Genomic DNA, 14,015 nt, shown 5'->3' with positions numbered 1-14,015 from the left:
CGAGGCTCTTAAAAAAATTTGTTGCCTTTAACGAACAGTTTGATACTGGTGATACTCATACCTTGAGGAGTATGAAACGTAAAATGCAAAAAATATTGAGACTGGGCTAAAAAAAAAAAACAGACCAAAATGACTGATTACTTTTGTACCTAATTATTTCGTAATAAATATTTTTGTTTCTTTTTTGACTCGTTTACATATTATAATATTAACATACCATATTATAACCCATACCTACCTATTCTACATCGATAACAATGATAATATAACTATGTACAATGTACATACATATGTACTGCACTTGTGTATATGACATTGCTTATAACGACTATCGGATATAACGTCGGCAACTATACGGTCCCTTCAATGTCGTTATAACCGGTTTTGACTGTATATATATATATATAAATGCTATGTTGGTTTGTGTACGCTTCAAATCTCAAAAAGTTCTGCACCTTTCGAGCTGTAATTTTAGCATGATGTATAATCCGCATCAAGGATTGTTTTTTTATTTTTTTTTTCATTTTTTTTCCACAAGTATTGCAAAATTAAACTTATATGAAATGTTTCTTTGTTTTATTTCTCATTTCTCAACCATTCAATCACAATGTGCCACAGCGAAGCGTGGCAGGGAACAGCTAGTAGGTCATAGTTGTTTTATTTACGGGAGTTAACATAAGACCTGGAGTCATCCACAACTAAAAAAACCAGCACTACATCCTCAGATTTCTCTATATGTTTCGTGATAATTTCCTTTTTATAAAAATGTGAGCCTTCAGTGCCTGACACGCGCCGACGATTTTTTGGGTCTAAGTCATGCCAGGCAACTATTGAATAATATTTTTTTTTTGTTATAGTATCACCATGATTGATCCCAGCTCATCTGAAGAAGATAGTGACGATGAACACAAGAAGCAGCCCTCCAAATTACCAGGTAATTATTTTAACCGAAGCCTAACCTATGAGAAACCTCGTCGTTTTAAAAAAGCCAGAAAAAATAAAATGTAATTAAAAAAATATATATGAATCAGTGCGAATTCTTCCGGGTAGAGTAACATCTACCCTCAAACAATTTGTTACAGTGGAAACTTTGCCAGCTGTTGGACTGTATATTGTATTTATTATATTTGTATGTCAATATCGGTAAAATGTATATAACATATAACACCACTATGTGGAGCTACGCACCGAAGTATTTCCGAACCAATTCGACTTAGGGTCCTTCAAGAAAAGAGCATAACGTTTCCTAAAAAGCCGGTAACGCACTTCCGAGCCATTTTAAAACTATTTTCATTACAATCCTTTACCATCACTGATGAACATAGGATCATAGAATATGAAAAAGTGAGAGATCCATATGAAAACTTCGATAAAGTAACCCAAGGAGTGAATAAAATAACCAATAATATCGCTATATCGCGTATGCTTCGAAAAGTATTGACAATAGAACAAAGTTATTAATGCAAATTTACCCGTTATATGTTGTTAATATGTAACTATTACATATTTAATAAAATAAAAAATAAAATATGTTTATTATGGAACATAAGATACAGGTATCACTTATTCCACGTCATTAAATTTGAATCTGTAGGCATCCCTACTCATCGGCAAAGAAGACAGAGGGTGTAGGCCGAGAGAAAAAGCCGGCGTAAAAAACTCTCGGTACTCTTTTTTTAGCAAATCATTAAACAACACTTATTTTAAAACAAATATCGCAAATTAATTAGAAGTAGCCTGTCTAGCACTAGTCCTAGACCCTTTTATCAACTCGATAATCGTTAACTTTATAGTAACGCTTTTTACACAGCTTTTCTTTAATACATTTCTTAAATTTGTTAAAAGGCAGAGATAAAAGAGCCTCTGGGATTTTATTAAAGAAGAGTATCCCTTTTCCCAAAAAAGCATTACTAACTTTAGATAGCCTAGTACGGGGAAAATAATATAACATCCTATAAAAATTCAACCTTGTTAGCTCACCTTTTCCACTTATAAAGAACAATTACCTTGGCATTGTTGTAAGGGAAAAATTACTTCCCTTCCGGAAATAACAAAGGAACTTCAGCATGTTTCCGACGTGCGTTAATTAATAATACGATACAATGCTATATGGACTTTTCAATATACAGTGTAAACTCCATGTAACGATCGATTTAACGACAAACACTCTAAAGCGTCGACACCTCGGCTTTGGTTGGTTTAGCTTGTCTTCCATACAATTAATTAAGATGTCATGTGGAACATGGTGTAATGGTTGCAGTACATTGTGTAAAACATAAAACTTGGCGATATAAAGAGTGGCGGAGAGTTTATTGCCAGTTCTTCTCGTCCGTTCTACGCCCTTGAATAGAGAACTGGCAGTAAATTTAAAGTTACAATCATTTAGCATTTTATATGTATTTCTTTTTAAAGTTTATAGGTTCGTAGCGTTATACCCACCCTTAATTAACCGTTCTTTTGTCGCTTTATTGTCCCAACCCGTAATAAACTCGACTGTCGGCGTCAACGTACCAAACTTTCTATGAAATCCGTTCTTTTGTTTACAAATTGGGATTGTTTGCATCTGCCTTATCACGAAAATGCCTCAATATCGCGAGATATGAATAAAATAAGTACCAAAAACATAATTACTGGTGCAGCAAAAGACGGCAGACGAAAATAACAGACTATACGCCATAGCATTCAAATAAAATAAAAATTTATGCAATTACTAACACTAGTCTGAAATAAACGTTTTCTTTTTCTAATACAGATTTTTCTTTTTTGCATTCAACGATTTCTTTGTTGTCAAAATAGTTAGACTTCGAACGGTAGCTTTCCCTTGGCTATTCAACTATTCCGTTTGTGACGTAGCCGAGACAAATTGAAAACATAACATGGCGTTTGTTGTAATGTCCTTCGAGTACGTTCATGTCAAAGAACTTGGGCGCGTGTTCGTGAGTAATATTTTGATTGTTTCCATAATTCTGTTAATTTATTATAAAATTTGCTGTGCTCTGCCGCTCCACCCGGTTCCTTCGTAGCACGATGTTATATATACTTTTAAATGGAAAAGGTATAATTTTGTTAGTTATCGCGGATTTTTTGTAGATATTGATGTCTTCTATAAAAGTAAATTTTTGTTCTATTGTCAATAGTTTCTGCAGCGTACTCGATTTAGCCATCTTTAATGGTCTTTTTCACACCTATCGTATTTTATATAGAACCCTAACTTTTATGAAAGTAATCTAGAGAACATGGTCATCATACAAGGATAACGTAGGGTTCTAATTATGAATGAATGAAATCTTTCCTCTTTAAAATGTTTGTGTAGTAATATATAATATATATTTGGTAAAATAAATAAATAAAAATCATCCAGCTGTATTGCGATACTTATTCGTTGAGAAAATCATCAGCTCTGGGGTCACCGGTACTATATACCAGGCGCCAATTTAAATCGTTAATATTTTATTTATTCACACTTTGTTGCTTTATAATACAAAAATTAACAAAACTACATGTAAAGGAAAGGCAACTGGCGGCCTTATCACTTTCGAGCGATCTCTTCCAGGCAACTACTGTGAGAAAAGAAAAAAATATGTTTAAAATTACATAAGGTAGGCAAGTAGTGCAAAAATACATGTATTACATATGTAGTTGTAAAGCAAAAGGAAATAATACCAAGGAAACAAAATATATTTTTTACCAATGAAAGCCTAGTCAAATCTAGGCTGGGCTTTGGTTGTTTCTAAAAATATAATACAAGCGATAATTACGATAATAGCATTAATTATGAGTCACTGGTGAACGAACAAACCACTAAGACAAAATTTAATTAGGGGCTTTGCGTTTTACTACCGATTTAATAGCTGTATTTGGAGACATACATTCTATAAATACAGATTCGTATATGCCGAATTAAATGCTTTTAAGAAACAAAAAGCTATGATATACTTTAATCTTCTGTGGACGAATGAATCAGACTTACGCCAGTAAAAGTTATGTTTTTATTCAAAACTAGCTGGCCTGGCGAACATCGTACCGCCTAACAGTCGATTCTTTATTTTTTTTAAATACTTATTCTGCTATTCAGGACACCACTCTAGCTAGTAAGATAAAAAAAAGAAAGTTGATAAGACAACAAATACATTATGTGAAAAAATAAAAAATTACCTTACCGGAACCCCTCCACTAACACTTGAACTTTATGCTATGGTATTAAAGTTCAAATTCACTTTTAAGTTAATAATAAAGTTACGAATATTTTGTATGGGAATATAGAAAAGTGTTGTTTTTAGACTGATTCACTCAATTTTATTTTAATTTTTCTCCGTAAGAACCATCTTCGTACTTCAAGGTATATTATTAAAAAAAAATCAGACAAATCGGTCAAACCGTTTTCATGTTATGTCGTGACAACGGAAAACGGGTTTCATTTTTATATTTAAGATAATTGAAATGGGTTTATGACAATTTAAATAAATCTACGAGTCTAATTCGTAGTATTCTTTAACAAGCTAAAATTGTACAGAAGTATGCTAAACAGGTATACGACGGTATACAAAAACTTATCAGATTTATGAGTCACAGGGGAAACAACAATACTTCAGAAATATATAAAGGTCGCGAACATAAATAGAGTAGCAAAAGAACATCTTATTTATGTCCTTTTTACGATAGACAATACGAACAATATTTAAAATTTAAATTTTTTTTATATTTTTAATACTAGTTGTGTGGTATAAAAACTTGTTTGTATAAAAACTTACAAACACATACATACATTTATTAATAAATAAATCAATGGCGCTACAACCTTTTTAGATCAAGGCCTCAGATTTCAGTATCTGATTCATGATCATTTGTCAATCTCATACGGAAGTAGGTTATCAGCCTCCCGTGCCTGATACACGTCGCCATTATAGGACTAGGTACGGCAAGCCGGCTTCCTCACGACGTTTTCCTTCACCGTTCGAATGGGGATGGAACCTACGACCTCAGGGATAACAGTCGCACGCTAAAGCCACAAGGCCAACACTTATCATTCATACATTTATTACGTATTACATAAATGCATTAACAATAATTGCTTTCGTGTTGTATATCTTATCGGTAGATCAGTAGATTTTTTATATCTATAATATGTATATAAAATTCTCGTGTCGCGGTGTTTGTGGTTAAACTCCTCCGAAACGGCTCGACAGATTCTCATGAAATTTTGTGTGCATATTCAGTAAGTCTGAGAATCGGACAACATCTATTTTTCATCCCCCTATATTGTAAGGGTAGTCCACCCCTAATTTTTTTTTTAATTTTTAGACAACAATTTTTGTTTTTATTTTTTTATGATACAGCATGCCAAAATACATACAACCCCTAATTTTCACCCCTCTACGATCAACCCCTATTTTTTATTATAAATGATATATATGGCAAAACGACGTTTGCCAGGTCAGCTAGTACTATATAAATATGTTTAAGCCTCCATGGGATTACGAAAACTCAAACTTTTTGGTACATCCGTTAAGTGTTCTGCTGTTTTTTGTAGTAAAGTATAAATTACAAATTATTAAATCTTTTGGAATTTCAGAGGCTATTTCAAGGGTGGCATTAGCTATGTAGCGAGAAGTGACTTAAGTATCCTCACGTGAGAGCCTGTCTGCGGTGAACATAAGTGATGTTGCTAGCTATAGTTACGGTTTAGTCCCTAGACAAATGGTTTTGTCATATACGTGCCCATCGAAATTGTATGGAACTTGACACACGTTACAAATTTTCTAGAATATTATTGTGTCTCGAAAGTGGGAAATAAGATCAAGTATATCGACACTGTTATTTTTTTTTATGATTTGTCTGTGATTGTATAATGTATATTATTCCTTAATATATTATTAATAAACTAAAGGGACAGACAAAACCAAAAAAAAACTACTAAAGTACCTGAAGAACTACCACAGTACAAATCTTATATTCCTTATAAACTTATTTCCTCATAATACCGATTGTATTTAAATGAAAACGTACAACAAACCAAGAGGATTTTTTTTATACCTTACAAATAATACTACATCTTAAATCGATGGAGCCAAGCAACCACATCCTATGTTGACTAAAACCTTTTAGGTTGGTATTGTAAGCTTTGGAATTAAAAAAATTACACTAGTTTTCGATATTAATATATGATGGGTTGGATGGAAGTAATCGTTTGATTGTAATTTGATAAGCGTCATGACATATCGCGTGCCTTCGCGTGTCATGTCAAGAGGACTACATATTTATTCACTAGAATACATACACTATCCTTAGTACTAAGTTAATACGATAATGGCGAAATCAAACATTAAATTTTTTTTTTAAGACAGGGGGAAATGGGCAGGAGGCTTACCAGATATTAAGGGGCTCATGGACACACATTGGCAAAAGAATTGCCGGCCTTTTAAGAATTGTTACGCTCTTTTCTTGAAGGAACGTAAATCGAATTGGCTCGTAATACTTTAGTGGGCAGCTGGTTCCATATAGTGGTGGTGCGCGACAAATTACCGCTCAGTTGTGGAACGACGGAAGTCGAGGTGATACGGGTGGTAGTTCGTATTCTAGACCTACGATTATGAAACTAATTTAATTTTAAATACAGGATACACAATGTCACTACTATGAACTCTGCGAACATATAAAATTACTATTGTGTCGGATAAAGAATTCAGCGAAACGTATTTGTTAACGGGGCTCTGTGCAACAGACTGTTTCTGGCTCTTGGTTACGCAAACAACCTTGGTCTACGCACATATCTCCTAGTCTGCAGAAGAAAAATCTTAATCACGATGGTCTATCGTCTTCTATTCAACCAAGGCCGTCGCTACCCGAATATGGTAATAACAATAAGCCATCAAAAACATAACTTGTAAAAATACCTCGCAGCGCAATTCTTCTACCGTAAAAAGTTGTGAGATCCAAGTAGGCTAATTTATTCTTAAGGGACCTTCTGTATTAAGTTATTACGTAATTAGCTAACCAACATCGTATACTGACCATATGAATTACAAATCTTTTATGTTTTAAATTGGACTTGGCTAATTATAATTAGGACGTGAAAGAGTAACAAACATCCATCCATACTTACAAACTCGATTACGTTTGATTTTACGTATTCGTAGCAATATTGAAGTATTTTTAGCAAAGCTTAAAATAACAAGAAATTAAATTCGTCTCGACATCTAGGCCAGGTATAAGAGGTCGTTAGCGCTCAGAGCGACATTAAAAACATTGCATGAATATACTCTCATTTTGTTTTTCTAGAAAATATAATGTTTTTTCTCTCGACAATAAAAAAATATATCAGTGGCGCTACAACCTCTTTAGGTCTGAGCCTCAGATTTCTGAATCTGTTTCATGATAATTTTTCTACCTAACAGGCAAGTAGGTGATCAGCCACAGCGCCTGACACACGCCGTCGACTTTTCGGGCCTAAAGGCAAGCCGGTTTCCTCACGATGTTTTCCTTCACCGTTCGAGCGAATGTTAAATGCGCACACAGAAAGAAACTTTCGCTAGACAATGTAAACGTAAATACGTTTCATTGTTACGTTTCATGTTGCGTGGCCCGTACCTGAGTTTAATTAAAGTCAGTTTAGCTTTTATTAACAAAGAAAATATGTGGTCCTTTTAAATAAATAATAGTAGCTTAGTAGGTTGCATAATCGGAATAATTTATGAATTTTAAATACCTGTTTATGTAAATTTTCTTTATCGATTTTCATGTCTTGTAGCGTGAATAAAAAGCAGCTTTGTTAAGCAACTCTTTTCTCTAAGGTAGTGATTTCGATCCCCGGTCAATAGACTTTCTGTTTTTTTCCGCATTCAACACCCGCTCGTACGGTAAAGGGAAGTGGCTCAGGCAGGTCATCAGGGTCTGACCCTGGTGACCATGCCTACAGGAAGCTAAGGCCCAGATCTTTAAGGGTTGGGTTTCTTTAAGTGGGTGTGGCAACAGGTCAAATTATGGTTACTACAGGTTAAATTAATATATATGAACTAGTGGACCCGACAGACGTTGTCCTGCATGATATTTCAAGCGATTAGTAAAGCAAAGTATGAAAGTACCGACTGCAGCGCCATCTGGCGGGCTGATTTGTGAATCTAAACCATTCCCAGATCCCCTTGAACACACACAAAAAATTTCATCAAAAGCGGTCCAGTCGTTTGAGAGAAGTTCAGTGACATACACACTCACAGAAGAATTATATATATAAAGATTTGTACGTCTCTTGGGAAAAACTGAACTCAGATTATCTTGGTAATACATTTTTTCGTAAGGTACCATTCGAATATGTATATCAACCTATAGCATATATATCTTTTATGAATATCACACTTATATGTATATTTTATATAAAAATTGTTATCAGTTGTACCACCAGGAGGCTTGGCAGGTGGAAGGCCATCAGTGCGGGGAAAACCAGAGCTACCACGAGGATCTACAGCTGGGCTGCCAGGTAAGTAATACTTCTAAATTTATCTATAAAATTTAATTTAATTTAATTTTTGAATGGTCCAAAAATATTTCTTAACGTTCGTTTATAATAATGCTAGTGTTAGTACAGCTTTATATGGTTGATGAGTTTAATCTCTTTTCACTTCAAATACAAAAAGCTTCGAGTATTATTTTTTATTAACTCTACACAGTGCTGTCTCTTTTCGTCACAGCATATACTCAATTTGACAGAAAGAGACTTTTACTACACGTTATTATTAATAATAAACTGTGATCAGTGATGGTAGTAATATGATTTATAATATATTTACTAAGCATTCCTCAATTAAATTTGCCTTAATTTTTTTACCTTTTAAGTAGCTACATAGCAACAGAGACTATTCGCTTTTCCAGAATAAACACTGGTTATCAGGTTTTTCCGTGCTATTTTTTTTAATGTTCTGTCCATGAGACCACCTTTCCACCTTTTAAGAGTTCAAAGAATAAAAACAAACTTTATTATTATGGAATAGATCTATTATGTGATTCACTTTGATATGCAACGTGCAACGCTTAGAGTTTTTTGCTACAAAGTGTACGTTTCTATCTCAATGATTAGTTACTCATATAGAAAAAAACTTCATAAAGAAATCACGTTTAAGAACCAATATAAAGGAACCTAATTATAAAAGAAACAATTTGAGCTCAAAACCACGAGCCAAAGAACAGTAAGGTTTTTTATGATTGCTCTACAGGCGCAAGTCCTCTTACAACAGCCCCCCACGCAGCTCCCCTTCACCCCGCGACTCGACAGAGGGAGGCTCAGGCGTTAGCACCCCCACAACATGCGTAAGTAGTAGGCCTTGAGACCTACATATTCTAGATAAACTGTTCGGTAATACCTTTTTTAACTATACGCCGCTTTAACAAAGCAACATTTTTTTTTCTTAAATAGAAATCTTAGTTACGCAATTATACACACTCAAAGCATAACTTTTAAAATGATGTAGATAATAAATGTGTGTTGGTATTCGTTGAAGAAGTAGTTACGCACTATTTCAATGAAATATAAGACGAGATTTGTTTTAATTAATAACAATAAAAAAATATCAAAATACAACCTTTTGGTCTCAGAAACCAGCCGTGCGATTCTGTAAGTCACTTTTCGAACTCTCACAGCGGTTTTCGGCATTCTGATAAGGTAAACTTGTAGTTTATTGTTTATTAGAATGCCAAATCGTAAAATGACTGCTTTACGACTGATTTAAGCGCGACCGCCGCTGCGAAAACCGCTGTGAGAGTTTAAAAAGTGAGTTACAGAATCGCAAGGCTGTGTCTGACTCAGGATCATTTGTCAACCATTTCGTTTCACGAAACATTGTTTTTAGATTAGTAGTATTTTGAGCAGAGTAAGTGTTAGTCAGTCAAATGCTTTAAAGCCGCATAACATAAGCAAATATTGACCGAAGCGAATGTCAGTAAGCCATAATCGTGAAATAAGGATATCAAAAACATAAAACAAAAATCTATTTTAATATATAAATCCATTTATCCACGAATCAAGTTTCTACGGTTCAAGATCTATGAATATCAGGAAGGCTATCACGTAACTTCCAACAGCGATTCCAAGGTCGCAGCCGGTCAATATATGTATTTTATTTCACTGTCATTAAACTTTAACGCTGTCGATCGTTTAGATCGTTCTTGCGCAGGACATCAACCGGAAGTGCCAGTTCCGGTGAGGCTCCTGCTCCATCTCCAAGTCCATCTGGGACCAGTCATTCGGATAAAGATCAAGATCCACAGGTAACGCTTAAAATGCCCTTACTCTTATATGGACCATAGGCAGGCGAATAATAACTCAGAACCTCGAAAGATTTAGACTGATGATAGCGCATGCATTTCTATCTAATTTGGATAGCATAAGAGTAATTGTTACTAGAATGAACAGAACACTTAACTAGGAAGAATAAATGTGCTCTCTAACTCTCTAACTGACCATAAATTCAGCTTAAAAGTAAGTTCATACAGTATTGTAATGCTCTTAACAATACAACAAACAAAAATATTTATTAACAAATTGAATTATACGAAATTAAGTCAATACGTTAATGGTTAAAAAAACGTAGAAGAAACTACAGTTGACTCAAAGCGCGATTTAATATTATTCATATTATAATTTATTTACAAAAATATATGCAATATTGTCAACAAAAAAATATAATATTAATTAATTACATAATATACAGAATATCTCTACTCTAAACTCACTCTGAGAACATATAAAGACGTCGATAGTCGGTAACATCTTTCTTAACTGGAATCTGTGCAACAGACTGGCCCTTATCGCAAACAACCTTCGCCGTTGCACACATCCCCTAGATACAAATAACCCTAGTGCTCAAACCTTTAAAATTACAGGAAAAGATAGAGAAGCTAGAAGAGGACAAAAAGAGAAGACTGCAACTCTACGTATTTGTGTCCAGATGTATCGCACATCCGTTCAATGCTAAACAGCCTACGGATATGACTAGACGTCACACGAAGGTCACTATGCACCAGTTGGAGACAATCCAAGCAAGATTTCAGGTATGTACCAAACAGAAACCTTACTGTGTAACTTCCATTAGCAATTTTAATAATAAGATTTGTTCCACGCGATTCCAAGGTTACGACATCAGGGCTACGGATATTTACCAACATAGAACTTGCGTACAAAAATGTCGCTATTGGAAGTTACAGGGTAAGGCCGCAGTTCAAAACCGATTCGGCTACAGCGGCTGATCTACTGAGACTTGCCGATTTGATTTTAATGCCCGAGATTGTTAATAGCCTTGCTTATAATAGGGGGCACCTGATTTTAAGTGAAACGCCCATGGACTCACATTGCCAGAAGGCATGCAATTGCGTTGCCGGCCTTTTAAGAATTGGTATGCTCTTTTCTTGAAACACCCTAGTCAAATTGATTCGGAAGTACATCAGTTCCACATTCAGGTGATAGGGGTGGTATTTCGTATTTTGCGTTGACGTCCGATGATGAAACTCAGCTGCAGGTATTAATCCGAACAACTCCTCTGAACACTCTCCATGGTAAATGTTGTAGAAGAGGCAGAGAGAGCTTGCAAAGCACTCCAAACATCTAATCGCGTTTATCATAGGAAAAATGCATTTCTTTTATTAAATATTCAAATTAAAAAAGAAAAAAAAATTCAATAACAAGTTAAATTTTTAGCAGATATTGGAGCCCCTGAACTAAGTCTAGGGAGACCTGTACATCAGGGTACTCCGCTCTTCCAATGGTTTAATGAAATAGTAACTTAACAATAATTGTAACCAAAATATAATTATAATAAAATATAATTATAATTATAAAGATAAACAGAAAGCTAAGACTAAGTACTAAACTAAGGATATATTGTTTTAGGCATTCCTCAAAGGAGAAACTCAAATATTAGCAGATGAGGCATTCCAAAATGCCGTCCAGGCGTACTTCGATATCTTCTTAAAGTCTGAAAGGGTGGAGCAAATGGTGAAAGCTGGTGCCTGTACCCATAACGACTTTCGCGAAGTATTCAGGAACAATATCGAGAAGAGAGTGAAGTACGTACTTGTATATTTGTGTACATTTAAATAAACTATTTGTCAGTATGAAAAATATAGTGTAAGTATGCATATTACACGTATTTAAAAAGTGTTATGGTGTAAAATAACTTGTGTGTACACACACGAAAAACTATAACGGAAGTAATGTCTTTGCCCGTCGAATACTAATACTGACATGGAGAACTGTTTTTTAAATCATTATAATATGTGTATTTAATTTGAATTTTTAAACTCAGAATTAATAAAATGATTTGTGTAGGTTTATAGTCATATGTAATACCACAAGAGCTTCGTCATGACGACTATATTAATTGTTTGCAACGAACCTATCGGGAAATACCCGATAATTTTGAAGCTCGAGTGGTATTCGGGGGATTATTTTTCTGACCCAAATGTCGGCCAATAGAATTGCACCATGAGACGAAATGTACAGTTAACAAATAAGAATTTCATAATGAATAAAACAACTACTTAATACTTTTCTTGAAGCAACGACCAGAGAAAATTTTCACAAAAAATTTTAAATATAATACCATGTAGGTTGTACCACGTGACGTCGAATGGTGCAATTCTATTGGCCGACATTAGGGTCGGAAAAATAATCACTAATAAACAATCTGAAATGGATTTGGAGTCTTGCCATAGCCCAAATCCAGTGTCAATTGTTGGGAAAAGCGCAAAATGTCTTGGTTCATTCTGTTGTTCTATTCATTCCTATCAAAACGTAACATATATTTTTATGTAATAATTACATTAATTACTCATTCTCGCATCTGTATTGGATACATTAAAATCAAATATTATTAAAGATTAATTTCGCGATAAAAAATAATTCACATTTAAAATGTGTAACAAACGTTTAATAAATACCCCAACTTTAAAAAAACTAATAGATTATTATTATCGAATAGAAAATATTTTTTTCATATGGCCCATCCCCATCATCAACAGCATCTCTAGTCCAAAATGCGTAGGTGATGAAAGGACGTAATATGAGGTGTATTACGTCCGCTTGTTTAACAAAAGCAAAGCTTTGTCAGTTCTTGTCAATAGTTATTTGAAAAATAATCATTAGGTGTTTTCCTACAATATTCTACAATTATGTAGTTACAGTGTATATTCGCGGACGCTTGGCGGCCCCATGCGATTTCTTTATGTACTAGACGTGACTCTTTACTAGAAAGAGTCCCCTCGTGAGTTGTATGCAATATTGTGGGCAACTCGATTGTGAGGAAGTTGCATGGATCTGGTTAGCGCTGCGCCTACTTTAGTTCCTTCTTAACTCGTGTATATCCTTTCTATAACATATTTTAATAAATATCAGATTCTCATACTTGTAACAAAAATGAAATAAATAAATCTATTGTAATTTTTTTCAGTGAGTGCATTTTTAAATCGCAAGCCGAAATCGACGGTCTCACTAAAGACACTGTAGTGACGACGTGGCTGGCGAAACTAGATTGTATAATGAAGGGAACGGGTGAGTACATAGTTTATCAGGAAATTTACATAGATATAGTGTGTTTTGGACGAGAAACAAACGTTGTGTAACATTTGTGTTCTATTTGTGAGCAAGCAATTACTTTTATCGAATTGATAACATTGGTACATAGTTTTGAAGTTAGTTAAGAAACCTTTATGCATAAAGACAGTTAAGAGTTAAAAGTCTTATTAATATGGTAATTTATTAATTTACTTATTATTATATAGAAATAATAATAAGTAAATTAATAATTAATTATATAGAATATATAGAAATCTCAATGGTCAATCAAAATAAATTTTATTTAAATATAATTTGTTTTAAATATAGTATAGTGATGTTGAACGTGATACGTATAAACTCAAACTCAAAATATCTTTATTCATATAGGTAAACAAGTATACTTATGAACGTCAAAAAAGAAGTTAATTTGATTGTAAATTAACATTTACTACCAGTTCGCAAGTCAAGGGCGGAG

The 14,015-nt window shown here is 34.1% G+C and overlaps 1 protein-coding gene across 12 annotated transcripts in view; it reads left to right on the top strand.

The window, feature by feature from the left end:
- The window catches only part of LOC125059143 (calcium-dependent secretion activator), a 55,919-nt gene that overhangs the window by 9,514 nt on the left and 32,390 nt on the right, over positions 1-14,015 (top strand). For 11 of the 12 annotated variants that reach the window (XM_047663400.1, XM_047663399.1, XM_047663392.1 and 8 more), the window contains exons 2-8: positions 858-934; positions 8,387-8,473; positions 9,207-9,300; positions 10,149-10,257; positions 10,873-11,040; positions 11,876-12,051; positions 13,434-13,534. In XM_047663400.1, the coding sequence (XP_047519356.1) occupies positions 865-934; positions 8,387-8,473; positions 9,207-9,300; positions 10,149-10,257; positions 10,873-11,040; positions 11,876-12,051; positions 13,434-13,534 (805 nt within the window). In that variant the 5' untranslated portion in view covers positions 858-864. The remainder of the gene's footprint in view (positions 1-857; positions 935-8,386; positions 8,474-9,206; positions 9,301-10,148; positions 10,258-10,872; positions 11,041-11,875; positions 12,052-13,433; positions 13,535-14,015) is intronic. The other variant, XM_047663391.1, reaches the window with a different exon arrangement.

The sequence above is a fragment of the Pieris napi genome, chromosome 19, assembly GCF_905475465.1.
Source record: "Pieris napi chromosome 19, ilPieNapi1.2, whole genome shotgun sequence".
Lineage (NCBI taxonomy): Eukaryota > Metazoa > Arthropoda > Insecta > Lepidoptera > Pieridae > Pieris > Pieris napi.
This window is presented reverse-complemented; position numbering and strand designations above follow the sequence as displayed.